The sequence below is a fragment of the Crassostrea angulata genome, chromosome 7 (genome assembly GCF_025612915.1).
Source record: "Crassostrea angulata isolate pt1a10 chromosome 7, ASM2561291v2, whole genome shotgun sequence".
Classification (NCBI taxonomy): Eukaryota; Metazoa; Mollusca; class Bivalvia; order Ostreida; family Ostreidae; genus Magallana; species Magallana angulata.
In genome coordinates, this window is record NC_069117.1 from 47,105,292 (window position 1) to 47,126,477 (window position 21,186).

The 21,186-nt window shown below is 36.1% G+C and overlaps 1 protein-coding gene across 2 annotated transcripts; it reads left to right on the plus strand.

Moving 5' to 3' along the window:
• Positions 1 to 1,820: 1,820 nt before the first annotated feature.
• Positions 1,821 to 10,485, plus strand: LOC128192293 (uncharacterized). Of its 2 annotated transcripts, none has more exons than XM_052864873.1 (2): positions 1,821 to 2,520; positions 7,107 to 10,485. In XM_052864873.1, the coding sequence occupies exons 1-2, from the start codon at positions 2,275 to 2,277 to the stop codon at positions 9,219 to 9,221; spliced, it is 2,361 nt and encodes a 786-aa protein (XP_052720833.1). In that variant the 5' UTR covers positions 1,821 to 2,274; the 3' UTR covers positions 9,222 to 10,485. The 2 variants fall into 2 exon arrangements, with proteins under 2 accessions (XP_052720833.1, XP_052720834.1); XM_052864874.1 differs by lacking the exon at positions 1,821 to 2,520 and adding an exon at positions 2,590 to 2,896.
• Positions 10,486 to 21,186: the final 10,701 nt, after the last annotated feature.

Below are 21,186 nucleotides of genomic sequence, written 5' to 3' on the forward strand. Positions count from 1 at the left end.
AAAAAGGTCAAGAGAGGGGGCAACTTATTGAAAGTCAATATAAACAATCAAACTAGTGTGTAACTTATCAATAAAACTATGTTGCTGACGAACACATGGTTTCATTGATAAACTATGTCACAACTATGTACACAATAGCACTCGGCTAAAATCGGGGGTGTAACACTTCACATGTATACGCATTTCTCACGAATGACTAGATTTGACAGGACTCGACGAATGGCTTTATGTAATCCCTTTTTTTATTATTTCAATATTGATATTATTTCCTAAATCCTCCGCTCATCCTACAATTAATTTTATTTTTGGTCGATACATTGAAATACAATCAGGCACAGGTAAACTATAAAATACTTTTTATCAAGTTATCTCTCTTTGAATTTTGAAATGAATCATTACCATTACCCCCGGCAACCCCACCAAAAATGTGTAACCACCCCCCCCCCCGCCCCCTCCACACATACACACACACCAAACCGGGTTTTCATATGTGTATTCTTAAGTAATCATTGTCTTCTTGATTAGCGAAATGAAAAGAAGATTATATAAAAAGAAAATATAATTTGAAGTGTGTGTTTGTGTTGGGGGGGGGGAGCACACAGACATGTGACGTTACATTTTTTTCTCATAAAAAATATATATACCATCTACCTAATAATACACAAGGTAGTGTATAGTATAAAACGTCAGATGTCTGTGGAAGAGCGGTATATTACCGGTAGGCAGGGAGCGAGGGAGTGGTGAAGCCCTTGTCGGGGTACAGGGTGCGAAACCCCGGAAAAATGTGAATTTTTTTAATGTAGGTTTATTTTATTTTATTTTACTTCTTATTTATTTACTTTTTTTTTATTGCATGATTCTTAATCACCAATTTTCAAAACCCGAATCCGATCAGAATTTCATTTAAACTTTATAAAATTGGTTGACATACAGCCCTTTATATCAGGTCAATGGTGTACTTTTTACAGGACAAAGCTTCCAGTAGATTTTCTTTTAAGGTACAACTAGTACCGGTTTAATTCGGCTTTGAAAATTGTTCGGTTCTGGTTTTTTATGAAGCTATTTCACTATCCCTTTGCTCATCAAAGTATCTTTACGAGTGGGCGTCGGGTGCGTATTCCGTCACAAAAGCATTACGTCATTTCATCCCCGATTGTGACGCAATATTCAATCAATACTCTCTCTCTCTCTCTCTCTCTCTCTCTCTCTCTCTCTCTCTCTCTCTCCCTCTCTCTCTGTAAACGAATGTAAAGGCTACAGAAGTTAACTATCGATAATTGAAGGTACACAAATATAGAATGAAATGTTAATTAAATTGATATCATTTGTATAATACGGGAAAAAAATACAAATTAATTGTCTCTATTTATCAACGTCTATAAATTAAATGCTTTTGTCTGGCAGCTAGTATGATTGTTTGTATGGATCTTTATTTTCCTTTATAAAAATCACTTAAGGATTACACCAACAGAAAATGAGATTGTCTCAGTGTCTTTGTGGAATACACAGATTGTGGGTTTCTAAACCAACTCAACTGTGTAATCTCGAAGTGGGTCGATTCTTTGTTTCTTTCACAAGATTTGTTGATTTTTGTTTCATAGTTAAAGATTTGGATGAATATTTAAATCCAGTTTAGGCTAAACAATGAGGCGCTGAAGTCATTCAATACTTTCTATTATCCTCAATATCCCTTTTACCTTGTATATACTAATCAGTGATCTGTGACCGCAGTCGGTCTTTGATGCGTCATAAGAAGTAAATAAAAAGCCCACCTACTAACGATTAGATCACACAGAAAGAACTAAACGAGTGTGTCTTTGTATAAAACATCGTCCTAATTTCTGTGTTCCTCACTACAAAATCAAAACGCTCCATGTGAACGCGCTATCCGCGTGACCCGTCTGATAGCAGTTAGTCAATGGTTTACCGACCAATGCTGTTTCCCCTCAAAAGTTAAAATGGATTAGTCCAAAATAGAAAAAGCGTATCATAAATACAACTTATTTCGGCAATTTCAGGATCATTTGCACTTGATTGGAAAGGGGGAAGTGAGGTGGAATTGTTTATTTTAATGGGGTGTCCAAAGATGTGATTGGAACCGTTTCCGGAAACGTCGAATACATCGCAACTCGTCACACTTCATACTTTTGTTTTGTTCTGTGTACAGTGCATGGGTTTGTGATTTCAATAATGAGAGACTTTGCATTTCTCTGATGCTGCGAGTGTTTACGAGACAAGTGTGTCTCAAATCATCCTACGTTTGGAAAGGATAGCATGGGTGACTTTCCTTATTCCAAAAAACGAGATGTTTATGATCGTTTGAAACGTCGTTTTGAAGTATACAGACACCATCATCGAAATCGCAGCGACTACTACGACAATACCATTAATAATATTCACGAGCAACAGTCGCTCGAAACCCTGAACCACCGCCAAAGGTGGCTGGACTCTAAAGCCAAGAAAGCATCTAAGCAATCCAAGGCCAGTCGCGAGTCCGCCGGGAACCAGGGGAATCTCATTGTAAGTATAGGTGCATATTTCACAGGTACATAGGATTGCTCGGTGATAACGAAAGATGTGTGTCCCCAGGCTTGAAGCCTTACACCAGTGTCATTAAGTTACACTGTGGTCAGTCGTGTGTATGTGTGTGTATATACATGCAGGCTACGTTTCCCTCTGTTTAATACATAAAAAAAATTATCCTGGCGATAGATCGTCGCTATAAGACGGAAGTGATTAATTTGAAGAATATGCACCCTCTTTGTTTGTTTTAGTGTAACGGTTATCGATATGTGAAGTGGCGTTCGTGGGAACCTGTGTTTACCCTAGTATTTTCTTTGGAATGGGCCCCACAGAAAACGGTGAATTCTCTGATCCGCACCCGGTCCAAGAATGTGTAAGCTCTGGTGTTTTAAAAGTTCGAAATTGATCTGTTGGCTTCTGTTTGTTTAGGTCTCTGTAGTCAGCGATTTTGTTTGTCCAGTTTTTAATTGACCAGGTCTAGTAGTGAATTTGTTATACTGTAATAATTCTATAGCTAGTTTGCACAAGTACTTTGCGGAAACCACACTTAAAATTCATTGGATATTTTTTCTTTCTGGTGGGGTTTTTCAGTGCAAGAACTTAGAGTCATGACAAACACTCAAATTATAATTGACCCAAATCTTGAAATATTAATTAATTGATGTCATTTAATCAGATCCCTTTGTTGTGTTAAATGCTCAAACGTAATTGAATCACCGCTGAACTAGTCTTTTAGAACCTATTGTACCCAGAGAAAAAAAAGGTACAGTACTTGTGCAACAATTACATTTTGGTGGATGTGTTTCAGTTCGGGATAGCTTTGCATGTCAGACAATAGGACTGAATAGGTGTGTGAATGAGGCTAATACAGTACTTCACAAAGGTCTAACTTCCCACTGTGTGTACATGTATAAATGCTCAGAAATATTCCCAGTACTGTGGCACTTCATCGCCTAAGGCCAAGTACTTAGTGCAAGAGACAACAGATTTTACAATTTTTAAGACAGCAATTGTGCAGTATAAGATTTAAAAGAAAAAAAATGGAAAAGATGTAGTAAGATTTAATCAAATTTCTAAAAGTATTTTATTAAAAGACAAAAATGAAACATTAGTGTAAGTGGGTTGAGTGGTAAAGATTTTAAATCTAAACTAGACTTTATCTACTGGTACCTGTACATGAAAATGAAATAGTCCAAATGATAAGAGGATGGGATGGTCGATACCTTGTCTCTTGAGATCAGCGTTAATCTTATGTTTTTTCTTGAAAGAAATTTCCAAGAACTTTTGTTTCAGACTAATTATTTTAGAAAGCCTCTAATTGATCAAGAAATTTCTTGTTTTCATAGATTTTTTTTTTTTAATTTTGAAATAATTTATTCAAAATCAGCATCACTAGTAATTGAATGCAAAAAATTAGAATAGGGTTTTGGTCAACACCTTATAGACAACGCTATTTACTTGTTTAAAATTACTTGTCGTTACATGTATATTTATTATTTGAGTTTTTCTGTACTTCAAATCAGTGAACATGTTTTCTAAAATAGGCTTCAATCTTACCTGTTAAATAGTAAAATTATGCATATACTGTTTATGAACTAGCTGTAGAATTGTGTTATCATCAGAATCTAAATCACAGTAAAATATAATTTGGAAAATTCAATAAATATATACCGGTATATATTTACCGTACCTGTATATATGCAATGCAATAGGCAATGCACCAACTTGGTGCTTAATTTTTTAATTGTCATAATATAATTCCTATTTTTTCTTGATTTTTGTTGGTTTTTTTTGAAATTAGGATTGCATATGATCACTTTTATTTCATTATTTTTATTAAGTGTAAAAAAAGGGAAAAGAAAATATCCAAGTCACTATAATATTGCACAAAAGTTACTTTATAGACAAAGTTGTTGTGTTAAAAATTGATAAGCAAATCTTTATTTTAAGGTAGAACAAGAAAATTTTATGATATCATAAAGAGAAACATCCCCTTCTTGTTGATGAGGTGAATATGGGTACATTTATGTGATCCAAAGTTCATTTAAGGACTAGCCAGCTTCCACGCTCTCTGTGGTGTATAAAAAACGACAGTTTGGGTTTAGGTTTTAATGTGATCAAAGCAAATATTTAACTACTCCAGAACTCTATATCCTTTCCATGGAACTAAATGGGGATGTTATAAAGAACAAAGTCAGTAAAGGTTGTTTGTGATGCAGAAAACTATAGAAATGCAATAATGTAACAAAAACATATAGAGTTTCATTGTTTACTGGATACAAGAAGTATCATGTTACATCTGAAGAAAAAAAAACCCTGACAAGTCTTGGTGATCCTCTAGACGGCAATGCTTTTGAAAAGTGGAGAACAAGCCAAGTTTATCATTTTGGCAAAATGTACAAGATGAATGGCACAAGTGATTCTGGGTTTTAATTGCCAAGATAAACTTGGTCGTCTTCAATATCATATCACCAATTAGGATTGTGGAGCACCTCGCTCCCCCCTTTTCTTCAGCATGTTGTTGCTGATGGCCCTTGCTCGCTTATCGTGTACAAATATGTGACCGCTGATTGTACAATGGCTCAGGAACATGTCTGAAGATTTGACTTCCCTAGTAAAGATATTGCGACCAATCTGATGCTGGAGGCACGTGCAATGCCCATTAAGTTGCATGAGCAAATACTTGTCAGCTAGTTCTAACTTCTAGAACATTTTTGTATCTCTTTTGTTGAAAAATTCAGATCAAGCTTATGATAAAATTGTTTAAATGCAGAATCATAAGACAGGGGTAGTTTTTATTGATATGTCCAATTTTGACCAATGAATACAAAAGTGAGATGTAAATACCCTGGATTTGAATATTATGTGTTTATCGTATGTCAAATTTAAAAAGAACTAAGAAAATTGTAAATAGCTATTATTTTATCACTGGTGGTTGTTGTCAAACAAACAGTAAAGAATGTATAATCATTTCATGAAATTGTCATGAATAGTTAAGTATTTTGAAGTCATTTTGTGAGCTATTAGAAATAAAGAGCAGTTTAATTAATACCCAACAGGTTGATGCAAAAAAAAAAGCCAACTGCAACTTTGTAATTCTGATGTTTTTTAAAAACCATTTTTGTGCCCAAAAAAAATAAATTTAAAAAAAAGCTATTCCTAGTTTTCTGAGGAATCTCCTCCTATGTGTCTTTCATTGTTGATGATAAACTTTCTAATAGAACCATTTTAACAAGACCTTGGACTTTCGGTTGGACTTAGCTATCTATTTCTTGCATCAAAACAAGTTAAAAATGACAGGGTTTCAAGCGAAATATGCACCGATTGCGTAGCCTTTCACTCAAAGCCGGACGAATCGTGTTTATTTCAAAGAGCCATGGCTGAGTGGCCAGCAATGAAATAGACAGGCCTACGTCACATTGCTGTTTGACACATCTACCCAAAGTCCAAGCTCTTGTTAAAATGGTTCTAGATGTAAGGGTTAGACCTATTTGCACTCAGTTTAAGCCTTTTTTGTACACTTGCTTGTTGAATCTATCTGTTGCCTAAAAATCACCTAGATCGTGTATTCTTGACCCCTGACTTTTTGTAGGTCAGTTGGGCAAAGTATTTGGGGGGGGGGGGGGGGTAAACCAAAATAGTTTTCTGTAATATTTGCATATAGGGCATAAACTGACATAGCAGGAATGGTTTGTATGTGGTTTGTCTTCAAGAATTTTTGTTTGGTGTTTGTTGAACTAAATGAATAGGATATATTGAATAACAAGTTTTTATTGTGTCGGTTGTGGTTTCATACTCAGGAAGAAATTTTGTGTTTTGATTTTTTAAAATTCTATTGTTCCTTTTGCTGTTTGATCGTACAAGTCCACAACCAATGTAAAACCGAAACTTATAATTGCAAATAGGAAGTTTCTCACTATGTTCATGCACTGCATAAGATTTAAAAAAATTGAAATTGGAGAAGTACAGGTTATGAATTATATATACTTTGGTGCCTGCGACTGGTTAAGTGCAGATCAGCATATTTTTATACTCATTGATTGACCTCCAAGCAGAGCTGATTCTTGAATACTGACACAGTTTACGCTGCTGATAAATATAGACATTGACACATGCCCACTCGATTCCATGAAAACGAGAAATAAAGAAAATCTTGTTATTAGTTTGAATGTTTAAGACAGAAGGGGTTTTTGTGATGTGTTACCAATTCTTACGTCACGACATTGCTGTTTTTTTTACATGTACATTTTTTCACCCTGTAAATATGTATGGCATAAATCAAAAAGCATCTTTGACAGTGTTGTCAGAACAGCATGGGAACAATCTCAATGACCTAGATTAGCAGAGATAATAGTCCATTTCCTCTCTTCACTGTAAATTATTTAAATATTATTCAAATGTATGTATATTTAAAAGTAATGCAATAAATTATATTATGGAAAGGATTTCTATGGAATCAATTCAATTCTTAAGTCCTGAATAGTGGAATTTTTCTTAAACTTTTACATGAACACAAAAATGCATTAAGTTGATGAATTTTAATTCAGGTAATTGAAACACTGTTTCCTTCTCTTTTAACACAGCCTCGCTTAAAGAAAATCGGAAATCAAGGTGATCGTACAGTGCCGGACATCGACGAAGGGCCAGCAGCTAAACAGGGAAACACAGGAACGACCAGTGAAATAAACTTCTCTGTGCGGATAGAACAGCAGGACAACAACGTCAAACTTGACGTTCACGCTACCGTCGGCTCAAAGGCAGAACCAAGTGTTGAAACCACCACTAGTGTCAAATGTGAACAGAAAACTAGCCCCGAGGACTGCAGCAATGAAAATGAAAACCTCAGTCCATCTGATAACATAAGTATCAACGAAGAAGACATTGACTATTTTCTATCTATGGTGGGAAATAATCCCGACGAGAATCTATTGGAGGAGATTAATAAATTTGAGAAAATTTGTCAAAGTAAATTCTCGGATGACAGTAATAATAGTAATGACTCAAAAATGTATCCACTAATGAAGTCTCCTGGACTGGCTGGGAACAAGTTAGAATCCCACTCACCAATCTTCAATGGCAACCAGAAGTTTCCGGTCAATTCACCTCATTTACAGAACTTTAGGTCGCCCTCAGTGAGCATGCCCGAGAGCACGCTGCCGGCCGCAGAGACTTTAAAACAATTGGCGGCCAATCATCAGAACCAGACGCAGAGCTCAGGGAGCTTCCAGTCCTACCCTGGTCACCATATGTCTCCCGACGCCAACCAGTACCCACCCAATTCAGGATACCCACCCAATTATGACCCACCAAACCCATCTCACTATAACCCCAACCAAGGACCATATATGAATAACAATATGCATGGACATGTACCTTTTAACCAATCAAAATCTGAGCCTGGGTTAACGTACAATGGAACCAAACCTCTCACTCATTATCAACCAAATGACCCCGTGTCTGTGCAACAAACACAACAACCTCCATCGTCACTGCAGCAGCTTCAAAACCAAGTTCAATCTCATTTCAGCCAGTCCTCGCAGATGGAAATCACACAGAGCCAACATGTTCAGGTGTCAGATGGGGCAAGCCGAATGCAAATGTCTCAGACCCAACAGGTCCACATGAGGCAACCACCGCAACAGATGTCCATATCCCAGCAACAGTCGTTCAATGTGCCCGGTACCAACATGGCTCCAAGCAATCAAGGCAATCAGTATATGAATGAACAAATGAAAATGCAAATGATGCAAGAAAAAATGCGTCGAGAACGCCAAGCACATGCTCGCTCCCTGCTGGAAAGCCAACGGCAGCAACAGCAGCAGCAGTACATGAACCGACCGCCTCCAGAATACAAAATGCAGCAATCCGCACCCGAAGGGTACCCAGGGTCTGACATGGGCCCCAATCCACTTCAGACCATGCAAAATATGGTAAACCAAACTAATACTATGCCACCAACCCAATACAGCCATATCAAATCTGAAAGTGCTAGTGTACAGATGCCAAACGCTATGATGCAGTCACATCAGGTGACGGCGATGCAGCAGAGGGTAGGGGGTGGGCACATGCCTGACATGCAACAGGCCAATCACCCATACCCCATTCAACGCCAACAGTCGTATCCCGGGGCCCAGCCCCACCAACCCCGACCCCAGAGGCATCCGCCAGAGTCCTCCTTTACGAGTTCCATCATGCGAAACCAACGACCACCAAATGTAAATGTGGGACCAGACGGTTTAAATATATCTCAGCCTCGCGGTGATTGGCCAAGGCCAATGATGAATCAACAAATGCCACGGCAGCAAATGCCTCCTGGCATGACGCAAATGGCCCAAGTTGGCATGATGCAATATCAGTATGCAAATCAAAACGGCATGGGAGGGTCAAGCATGCCTGGTATGCAGGGACCACCATCCAGACCAATGCAGATGGCGTCAATGCAGTCCCAACCCATGATGCCACAGTCCCACCAAATGATGATGCGCCAAAGCATGCAGATGTCGCAAAGAATGGCAATGCGCGGACCGATGGACTCGGCCAATCAAATGCCAAATGGTTCAAATCATGAGGACATTATGAATTTATTGGACAGTGCTGGACCAAATAATAATTCGGAACTCTTGGACACGATGACGGTGCAGAGCTCTGACCCCAATAATGACGCCGCGTGGCTCGATGAGATTCTTGGCGGGAAGTGATCGTCTGGAGACAACCGTTGATTTATTGAGATAATTGAAGATGAATCGATTTCTTTTTAGATATGAAATTGAAATGATACGAGTTGCAGATTGATGCAAGTGATATTTACATAATCAATAGGACGATTTGCAGATTGCAAGGCTGTGTGGCCTACAGTGTCGAATACCGCCATGATTTTCTTTTTGACATCAATATCTGCAATGGGATGTAGGACCAGTAATATAGTCGCGCAGGAGCCTGACGACCCAGCCGTTTCCGGCGCTTTCTGACCCCGCGAAGGAAATGTCGAGTTTAATTTTGAACTGAAGTGCTTATATTCATTAGATCTGTTACTTGTATTTCCCGAAAAAAAGAACTACCTCCAGGACAAGATCGTTATATCTTAATCAGCTTCCTTTATTTATCCTTCATTATGCTTTAAAAGTTAAACTATTGGTTAAGCCGCAAGATACCAAAAAAAAAGCTGATTTCTTGTTATAGGTTCTGTTAGAAGGATCAGTATTGATTGCTTTGTATTGCTCTTTTCTGTTCGTCCCACTTCTTCTATTGTATTTATGATTATATGTTTCAGTTGTTAAATCGAACCAAGTAGTTGTAGCATTTAGTGTTTCTGTTTCTACATTATATGTTTAGTATTGCATGTTGCATTTTTGTATTCTCCCTTTTGTTGACCTCGCGACATATGGCAAAGAGCAGCAAACAAAAAGACCGTTTGGCCCGTCCCGATTCCACTGTAAAACCAGCCCTAATTGAAGTATGTGTGACAGCGAGAAGTTGAAATGAGATTTTCAAGCGTTAAGCAATGGGGGACACATTGACCAAATAGCTTTCTATTTATTGTCTTTCTCCTTTATGAATTGACGCTATAGGCGCCAAATCCTAGATCCCCCTTTGTATGGAGATAACGGGAGCTAGGACCCTCGCACATCGTTTTCTATTAGCATTTCATTCGATGGCCGACAGTTGAAATTTATTGCAATTAATTCATTCCCACCGATTTGCTAAATATTCCTGACACATTCGCATTTAATTAAAGAATTCTTGAGCGGCTTGTCCTGACTTCTCGCATGACATTGAGACTAATCAGTCGTTTTTCTTTTTTTTCTTTTTTTTTATACACATGTATAAATCATTTTAAAAGATTCATCACATTTTCTTTTGATTTTAAAAATTTGACAAAAGTCGTGTTACGTAAGGTATTTTTTCATATCGATTGTTTACATGTTTTTATTGAATAAATCTATTTTAAATTTTAGAGAAAAACTTTCGATATTTTTGTTTTGTTTGTGAAAGCTGACACCTAAGCTGTTTGCTGTGAAAAGGGGAGTTTTAAATTTCCTTACGTGGTCGCCCTCTGTCGTTGGATTTCAGCATCATTGACGTCAGGGTTTGATGCGCCCCGTGATTGGATCGAGGCATTGACTCTATAGGTAAAGACAAGTCGATGATCGCCGTTACCTCGTCTTACAAGCACTGCTTGTTGTCATGTTGTTAACTTTTTAATAACCGAGTTATGCGTTAAAGAGGAGGACTGGTCAACAGATTACTCATCAGATCTAAAATTATTGATACGATATTTATAGGCCATAAAATATTATCTAGTTAAGAAAAAAATCCAAATATTTCAACCTTAAAAATTTGAATATTTTACTATTTAGCCCTCTTAAAAATAAGATTTACAATATTTACACGACATCTTGCATTCTTTTTATTATCACCCTTACAATATTAAACTAAAATTTTGTAATTTAAATTCAAAATTTCCAATATCATGAATGTTCAAAAACTCAAAAGTTAAACATGTTGGATCCGCGCCTTTTCATACGTTGACGGGAACTCATGCTTTACACGTGCAGCTTGTGTCTGAACAGAAACTTAGAAGCTCTTATCAAGTTTTTGCTGATAAATGGTAACAGAGAACTCGTCAGACCTCTTTCACTATTGTTATCACAAAATCTTGTAATCTAGAGAAAAATTCAAACGTTGGTGTAATTGATATAGCATGTTAGGAATTGGAATTGATAGCTCTACCCATCAACCGTTCACAACCACCGCGTCCTCTTCTTCCAGTCGTGAAGAATTAAATCTACGTTGTTGATTAAAAAAATTAGCTTTTCTGTAAGAAAGAAGACAGTGGATTTTTTTTTGTTTAGTCGGGGTTTCGTTGCTCTGTATCCATCGTTTCCTTTGTTGAAGAGTAATGAAGTCGAAGGTTGATGAGCTCTCGAACTGAAAGCGTAGGCGATTTCTGATACTAAACGATTTGAATAAAGGAACAAAGAGCGGGAAGGGCCTGGGGATGTAGCGACATATTGACACGGGATGGCGATCAGGAACTGCGAGTGTACTTAAAATCATTAGGAATAACTTTTCCAGTGTTTTTGTAACAGTTGTCGGTAATAGCAATGAATACAGACTATATTTGATTTTATGAACTTTTGCTATATGTAGCTTTCACTATACTTTCCCTTTACTAGTACATGTATCTTGCTAGTATGACGTCAGTTTAATTGTCATATATTTAATTAACTGTATGAATGGTTCTCAAGTTTTAAAAAATGTTCGATGCTGCTGATACAAAGTTTTTTTTAATCCGTATAGAATATTTAAGAAACCCCCTTCCGCAATCCTTTAAAACAACCTATGGTTCTTAGTACTGAACCCATCCAAGCAATCAGTTAATTAAGGACTATCCTTTGACCCTGGAGTGGTAAAATGTACATACATTTAATGATCGATTTAATCAAAATGATCATTTTCTAACCAGGCATGGACGATCTCATCCAGGCACTGATAGTTATATCACGGTCTGTAGTGTGAAGAGGTTTTCCTGTATAACGGCGTATATGATCAGTAATAACTATCAATTAAAATATTGGAAAACGTTGACATTTATGGCGACCTTAGAAAATCTAGAAGCGACACGAGATTACTCTGTGCAACTTTTAATTAATGAAAGGAACCCCAAGTTCACGGAATATCATAACAGTTCTGTGTCCCTTACATGGTATTTAAGCTGATTACAAAATAGATAAGTAACCTTTCGGGATGGGTATTATCAATGATTTTGTTCGTCTTTGAAATCATTTTGATAAAACAGAAATAGTAAATGTCAATATTGCCTCGCAGCTTCAATAGAAATAGGAAAACAAATAATCTTTGAACAGCCCTCGCTGTACATGCTTTTCAACACGGTATTCACAAACCGACGCATTTTGCGACAGAAGTCATGCGATGCATATTGATAATAATAGAGAACAGGGGAATATGATAATTGCACACCGTTGTCTCTAATGGTAAATTCTTCATTAATAAAATCGCACTTTTAGAAATCGATGCATTCATCTAAAAAATAAAAAAAAGTTACCAGCTACCTTATGCAACAAATTGATTTGAATTGATTAAGAATTTAATTTTGATTAACTATTAACATGTACAGGGATGCAGAATTCTTTTGTAACGCATTTCAGTACGGTGGTATATGAACATTTATATAAGGCACATTATATAAATAGTGCCTGTGTGGGAGGGTAACAGTTGAAATTGACACCCCGAGAAAACCATTGTCAACCGACGCGAAGCGGAGGTTGACAATGGTTTTCGAGGGGTGTCAATTTCAACTGTTATCCTCCCAAACAGGCACTATTTATTTTGTTATACTGAATGTCTTTTTTAAAATTTTTAAGAAAATTTTACTGCTTTTATATAGGAATAACGTGAATTCTACAGCGAACCGTACGCGCATAATTTTCGCGCATGTAACATTTTTTAATGTTACCCGTTGCCAAGTGCGTTGCTAACGCTGAGGGTAATAGTAAATATTATTAACTGCGTCTTAACCAATCAGATTTCAGTATTTAACATGAAAGTATAACAATAAGTAATACCAAAGCGATTAAAAGTATTTACATCATTAAATAATCAAACATATTTGAAAAAAAAAGTATTTAAAATTTAAAAAAAGCCCCATGCATCAGGCTGGGGTTTCGAACTATTGACTTTTACATGTAGATCAGTAGCATTGCGTTACGCTGGAAAATATTGATACAGTGCTAACAAAATATAGTTCAGACGATATCACTCATCACTGAAGATATCAGTATTGTCCGGATAGTAAGACAATGTATCAGTATTGCCCGAATAGTGAGACACGATATCGGTAATGCCCGGATAGTGAGACACGATATCGGTAATGCCCGGATAGTGAGACACGATATCGGTAATGCCCGGATAGTGAGACAAGATTTCGGTAATGCCCGGATAGTGAGACAAGATATCAGTAATGCCCGAATAGTGAGACAAGATATCGGTTATGCCCGAATAGTGACTAAGTCAGGCAAGATATCAGCGCCCGGACAGTGAGACAAGATATCAATATTGCCCAAATAGTGAGACAAAATATCACTATTGCCCGGATAGTGACTAAGTCCGACAAGTAATAAGTGCCCGGATAGTGAGACAATGTATCAGTATTGCACGGATAGTGAGACAATATATTACTATTGCCATGATAGTGACACAGACAAAATATCAGTATTGCTCAGAAAGTGATACAAGGTATCAGTATTGCACGGATAGTGAGACAATGTATCAGTATTGCCCGAATAGTGATATAAGATATCGGTTACGCCCGGATAGTGAGACAAAATATTGGTTATGCCCGGACAGTGACTAAGTCAGGCAAGATATCAGCGCCCGGATAGTGAGACAAGATATCAATATTGTCCGGAGCGTGAGACAATATATCAGTATTATCCGGATTGTGAGCCAAGGCATCAGTATTGTTCGGAGCGTGAGAAAATATATCAATATTGTCCGGACAGTGATTAAGTCAGACAAGATATCAGTTTTGACCGTATAGTGAGACAAATCATTAGTAATGTCCGGATAGTAAGATAAGATATTAGTATTGTCAAGATAGTGAGACAATATATTATTATTGCCTGGAAAGTCACTAAGTCAGCCAAGATATCAGTATTGCACGGATAGTGCGAAAAGATATCAGTATTGCCCAGATAATGAGACAAATTATCAGTAATGCACAGAGAGTGAGACAAAATATCAGTGTTGCTGGGATAGTGACTAAGTCAGACAAGATATAAGTGCCCGGATAGAGAGACAAATCATCAGTATTGCTCGGATAGTGAGACAAGATATCAGTATTATCCGGATAATGAGCCAAGATATCAGTATTGCCCAGATAGTGAGAAAAGATATCAGTATTATCCGGATTGTGAGCCAAGACATCAGCATTGTTCGGAGCGTGAGACAATATATCAATATTGTCCGGACAGTGATTAAGTCAGACAAGATATCAGTTTTGACCGCATAGTGAGACAAATCATTAGTAATGTCCGGATAGTAAGACAAGATATCAGTATTGTCCAGATAGTGAGACAATATATTATTATTGCCCGAAAAGTCACTAATTCAGAAAAGTTATCAGTTCCCGGATAGTGAGACAAGGTATCAGTATTGTCCGGATAGTGAGACAATATATTAGTATTGCCCGGAAAGTCACTAAGTCAGCCAAGATATCAGTATTGCACGGATAGTAAGACAAGTTAACAGTAATGCACAGATAGTGAGACAAAATATCAGTGTTGCCGAGATAGTGACTTAGTCAGACAAGATTTAAGTGCCCAGATAGTGAGACAAATCATCAGTATTGCTTGGATAGTGAGACAAGATATCAGTATTGCCCAGATAGTGAAACAAGTTATCAGTAAGGCACAGATAGTGAGACAATATATCAGTGTTGCCGGGATAGTGACTAAGTCAGACAAGATATAAGTGCCCGGATAGTGAGACAAATCATCAGTATTGCTCGGATAGTTAGGCAAGATATCAGTATTATCCGGATAGTGAGCCAAGATATCAGTATTGCTCGGATAGTGAGACAAGATATCAGCATTACCAGGATAGTGAGACAAGATATCAGTACTGTCTGGATAGTGAGACATTATATCAATGTTATCTGGACATTGATTAAGTCGAACATGATATCAGTATTGTCCGGATAGTGACTAAATCAGACAAGATATCAGTATTGCCCGGATAGTGAGACAAGATATCAGTATTGTCTGGATAGTGAGACAAGATATCAGTATTACCAGGATAGTGAGACATTATATCAATGTTTTCCGGACAACGACTAAGTCGGACATGATATCAGTATTGTCCGGATAGTGACTAAATCAGACAAGATATCAGTTTTGCCCGGATAGTGAGACAAGATATCAGTATTGTCTGGATAGTGAGACAAATCATTAATATTGTCCAGATAGTAAGACAAGATATCAGTATTGTCTGGATAATGAGACAATATATTAGTATTGCCCGGATAGTTAATAAGTCAGACAAGATATCAGTATTGCCCGGATAGTGAGACAAGGTGTCCGTATTGCCCGGATAGTGAGACAAATCATCAGTATTGCCTGGATAGTGAGACAAAATATCAGTATTGCCCAGATAGTGAGACAATATATATTAATATTGCACGGATAGGAATAAGTCAGACAAGATATCAGTATTGCCCGGATAGTGAAACAAGATATCAGTACTGTCCGAAAAGTGAGACAATATATCAATATTGTCCGGATAATGTCTAAGTCAGACAAGATATCAGTAATGCCCGGATTTAAAATGTATACTAAATAAACTGATAGGAAAATATCAAGTAATTCTCTCACACCTTTGTATGAAAGTTTGTAACGTTAAATTTGGATATTTTTATTAATCGTACATTTTCTTTCTTTTACAGACTCGACAATCGAAACTATTTATTGAAGAATTTGTAACGTGATACTTTGAATAAATTGTAAAGCATCTCAATAGTCACATGTTGGCGATTTTTGAGATTTTTTATAACTCTTATTTGATTGCAGTTTTCTTGCATGTCAACATACTTATGTTGCATGTTGACATTACTATCTTGCATGTCAACATATTTATCTTGCATGTCCACATAATTAATAGAAAAATAACTTGCACACAAGGGGCAGAGATATGCCACCATACAATAGAGACTTTAAAAACAATCTTTCTACGTTTTAAAGCAACTCTAACTCGTGAGATTCAGAAGAATTTTTATATCATATCTGTGTCCAATGGTTTCATCTAACTATCCCGAATTGTATGCTGAATTGTAGAGGTATTTCCGAGTACAACTTTTACGTAACGAAACATTATTGCGTGGTTCTAGATCTTTTTATCGAATTGGAAATCGCAATTCACATCTGCAGTACGGAATCACTTGCATTGTCCAAAAAGCTTGTTTGGCTATTCGTACAATTGTAGCTCTTTCACTGACAATGGCAATTGCAGGAAGAAGTAAATTAGATTTCGGCCCGGATAATGAAATTCTTATAAACATTATACCGAGTATCTACAAAACAATTCCTAGAATGAAGTCCTACAGATGCTCTTTGAATTGTTATGTCAGATCCATTAACAGGAGATAGTCTAAAGATTTGCGATCGTTAGAAAATGTATCGATGGTGAATTGTTCTATAAAACTTATGCATTTTGTGTTGCTGTCATTTCGATGAACTTTTTTTAACATTTCTATTTTAGTAAAATTGTTTAGTTAAATCGAAGTTTGTAAAATGTTTGGGGATAAAAATGCGACTGAAGATATAAAATACTTCAGCGATTCTAAAACGAAATATTGACAAAACTAAATTGATTTCAAAACTAATATAATGAATGTAATTCAAACAATAAAATTAAGAAATAAATAAATCAATAAATTGATAACAATTGAAAGGTGAGAGTTTCAATTTTATCATTGGTTTAGCAGTTTCACAGATCACAATTAAATATAATGGAATTCATTGTAGACAATCACAGCCATACAAAGATGATACGACTGTTTAATGATTTTGTCATTTATGCAACATGTAAAATTTACATAAGATTCCATGAAATCTTCATGAACTGTAAAACTCTTAATGAATAATTCAGTCACGTTTCTTCGGACTCACGTTTCGCTACTTAACTTTTTAAGCATTTTTTGGGGGTTGGTTTTGCTACTTTTCCATATGATAGATAGATAGATAGATAGATAGATAGATAGATAGATAGATAGATAGATAGATAGATAGATATTTCTTTAAAATCCCCAACAGAATTTTAATTTTTTTTAATCAAATGACACAATGGCGAGATTTATTGCACGCAGTTATAACTCTGTTCAGTAAGGTTGCCGATGTGATACTACATATAAATCAGAGGACAAAACATAAATGCACACTGAAAGTATCAAGTAAGCATTTTAAACATTTTATTATGCACTTTCAGGCGCTAATTGCAGTGATACCTTGCATTTAGCTGAAGTTGATACGAGGCGAGAGGGGATGAGCGCGAACATTTTCCTGCAGGATTTAATACAATATGACTGACTTCACCCGAAAGATGTTATCACCCTCCCTTCGCCATAAAGAGCGCTTTGTATGGGGGTGGCGCGCGTGTATGTTACTGCCATCCAGGGTGGTTACTGTCTCATGCAGTGTATTGCGGTCCAAAACCGAGACATCCAGTTAAGGGTGGAGAGACAAGGTCAGCCATTTTGTTACAGCACGAGCTCATTCATAAATTTCATTCGTGCAGGTGGGAAGAATACCCAACTGTTATTTTATATCGTCTTGTACTTTTGAACCGAAACTTTGGATGGCGGCGAAACTAATTTTTACGCATTTATTACCTAAAAGGTGTAACGAAACGCTCTGGGATGCTAAATGATTTCCACAAATTCCAAAAAAAAGTTTAAAAATCAACAAATAAAGAACAAATGTATGATAACTTGAAGCAACTGGAAAACTTTTGCTGCCCGTGTCAGGTTTCCTATAGTTCCCAGCGTCCGTGACATTATCAGACGGGATATCGTCTGACTCGATATATTGATTGGCTTTTTGAAATTCCTTTCCACGGACGCTTTCTTGAGAGTCGATTTTGCTTTGGATTTTAAATCTGTTGTTTACTTAATTGCTTCTTACAAAAATTTACTTTCCTAAATCGATATTCGAGCCTTATTTGTCGATTGATCTACGCATTGTACACGAATTACGATAAGATTTGCGTGGATATAAATTAAATGAAAAGCGCTCTTTGTTATGTGAGGAATTCAATATGAAAAATCAATTAAAGTTTAAACTCCCTTAACCTGTAGCTAAAGTAAGAAACACGAAATCAGCAAGAGTGATATGAAATATTGAAAAAAAAAATGAAAGCACACGATGCTAGCATGATATTTGTTACGAAGTCAAATCCTTTAGTGTTGAATTACACACGCGTATATTGAAACACGTTGTTCGAAACGCCTGTCTCGACGGCTAAATAACACTGAGTTCACAGGTATTTAACGGCTGACCTTAATATACCAACTACCTTCAGTTTTTTAACCTTTTGGCCGTCAAGGAAATATGTATTTGTAGGTTTCTCTCGTCAGGCATTTCCCACAAATCGTACCAAAAAAAAACCCTGATGCATGTATTTTTTCATAAAAAATGTTCAAAGAATCATAAAAAGTGCTCAGAGATGCAGTCTGATAAAATATCAGAGGAAAGCTTGTTAATAAATCGTATGTATATATACATAGATCGCTCAGTAACGGTACGCCATAGCCGAATCATAAAAAAAATACATATCGTAGTTGGATTTTTTCTTTAAATAATCTTCATTTCATGGAATGGAAATTAATCAGACTCGTGCTTGGAGAAGGTAATTGGCCACCGAAATTGACCACAAAGGGACATCGTGTCCAAGCAAACCCGTCCCTCTTCTGAGATTGAGCGATTTTGCTGATTACTTTGACCGAAGCAACTTAGCCAAACTGAACTCCCATCGATTTACCGATAATTAGTCTTGGCGATTAATTCCTACTTTCTGTTCAGCTGAATTATTTACTACCCCTGTCAATAGAGTTTCATTGCCTCCTCTTTGAACTATTTTATAAATAAATCGCATTGTTACACTAGCAGATGAATTAAGTTGGTTCCTTTCTCAGAGGTACCAATGATCCGGAATAATGCAATTGAATCTAGCAACCGTGAAAATAGGGAAAACAATAGAGTAGATTTTCCCTTCTGTCATTCTTAATTATATTTCTTATGAATTATCGTCGGAATCATCAAATATAAACTAAACGCGCCAATGATGAAAAAGCCAGTGATAAAAAAACTGCATGCATGTTACATTCAACCTTTTGTTTGGATCATGATACAGGTCTTCAGGGAGATGCTTTCTGGAAACCTCGTCATAAAGTTCATTATATTTAATAAATTTGCTGAATACAAACTGATATGAGTCAGATTATGCAGCTATAATTAAAAAAAAGATGCAGCCCCACTACCAACAAAATAATCCGACCATTACAAAGAAATAGAAATTTGTTAACCATAAAGACAGCGCATGCTTAAAAACTAATTTGTTCTCGGTCCTTTTTTTCTCGAACGCCAGAGGTATTGTTACCTGATGCTAATGGATTTGGTCACGAAAGTTTACCTATAATACAAAAATACCTCTACCGCTTATTAATATGTCTTTTGATCTTTTAAACGCCGCGAAATACAGTTGTTCAACGTTTTTTGGCGAAGTGTGAGTCAACAGTAAGACATTTTAGATGACTTCAATTATCTGAAGATGGCGATCGCTGCAATATTTGTTTAATGTCTCTATCGGGTCTTTGGAATGAATATATTGCTTCTTTAGAATGTATAGAATTTCAGAGCGTATGTGTCTTGTGACTGTACGGATAAAGTTAACAGCATATAATAAAAGATTGGTAAACCCGTATGTATCGATCCAAATTGAAAAGAAAATTGAAATTCTTTATGATTTGAAATTTAAAAAAAACCCCGCTAGACAACCATCAAATGGCAATTCTACTTATACTCTCTAAAGTTTCTCAGGACAAAATTTTATACCATTCAAAGAGAGGAGGTCCCGTATACTTTCTATAGTGTAGCTTTGAAAAAAAAGTGGTGACCGTAAATCAAATATCTTAAATATAAAACTGAAATAGAATATTGCATTTGCTCAAAATTGAAGTCATTTTTAAATATCATTTTGTAAAAGGGCATATATTTATCTTTTTATTCAAAATTAAAATTTAGAAAACAATATGTATTTTTAAAAAAAGCACTTAGTTCTTGATTTACATTCCTTATCATGTGTATATCACCTCTGTGTTTAATTTCATAATTTTCATGTTTATGCACGTCATTATATATATATATATATATATATATATATATATATATATATATATATATATATATATATATATATATATATATATATATATATATATATATATATATAGTAAGTAGCTCTTATTCATTATGTTGATAATAATCACGAGCGTTGTCAATTTCTTTGCCATTCTTCGCCTCGCCAATTAGCCTTCTACAATAAAACGTTAGACGAGCTCACTTTTTTTTTTTTTATCTCAGACTCACTTTTACACCGTATACTAGTGTAAAAGTGAGACTGAGATCAAAAGTGAGCTCGTCTAAGCTTTATGGCCCCAGGCGACATCTGCTATATCCAATTAAGACTTTTTATAAAAATCTTAGAAACAATTTTTTCTTTGATTTCTATTGTATACAATAGTGTCATGTTGTAAATTTTGATTTTAACGGATGGCAGTAAATACAAAATTTACAACATGACAATAGAATAAACTTAGAACAAAAAAGAGAAAATAGAGGGAGCGAATCTTGCCAAAAGAGAATTTTTTTTCGGAGAAGATTCATCTTTATCTCTTTTTAACGATATTCTTTGTAACAAAGCGCATCGTAAATGCAGTTGTGATATTTCTTATGCAATTAGAGATAATGCATTTTGCGCAGACCATTTTTATCCAGAAGATATCACCCGTGAAAAGACGCAACATCTCTTAGTTGTAAAGAAATATCTCCTTAAAAGCAATATCTTCATCGCGCAGATACGGTCATATCTTTG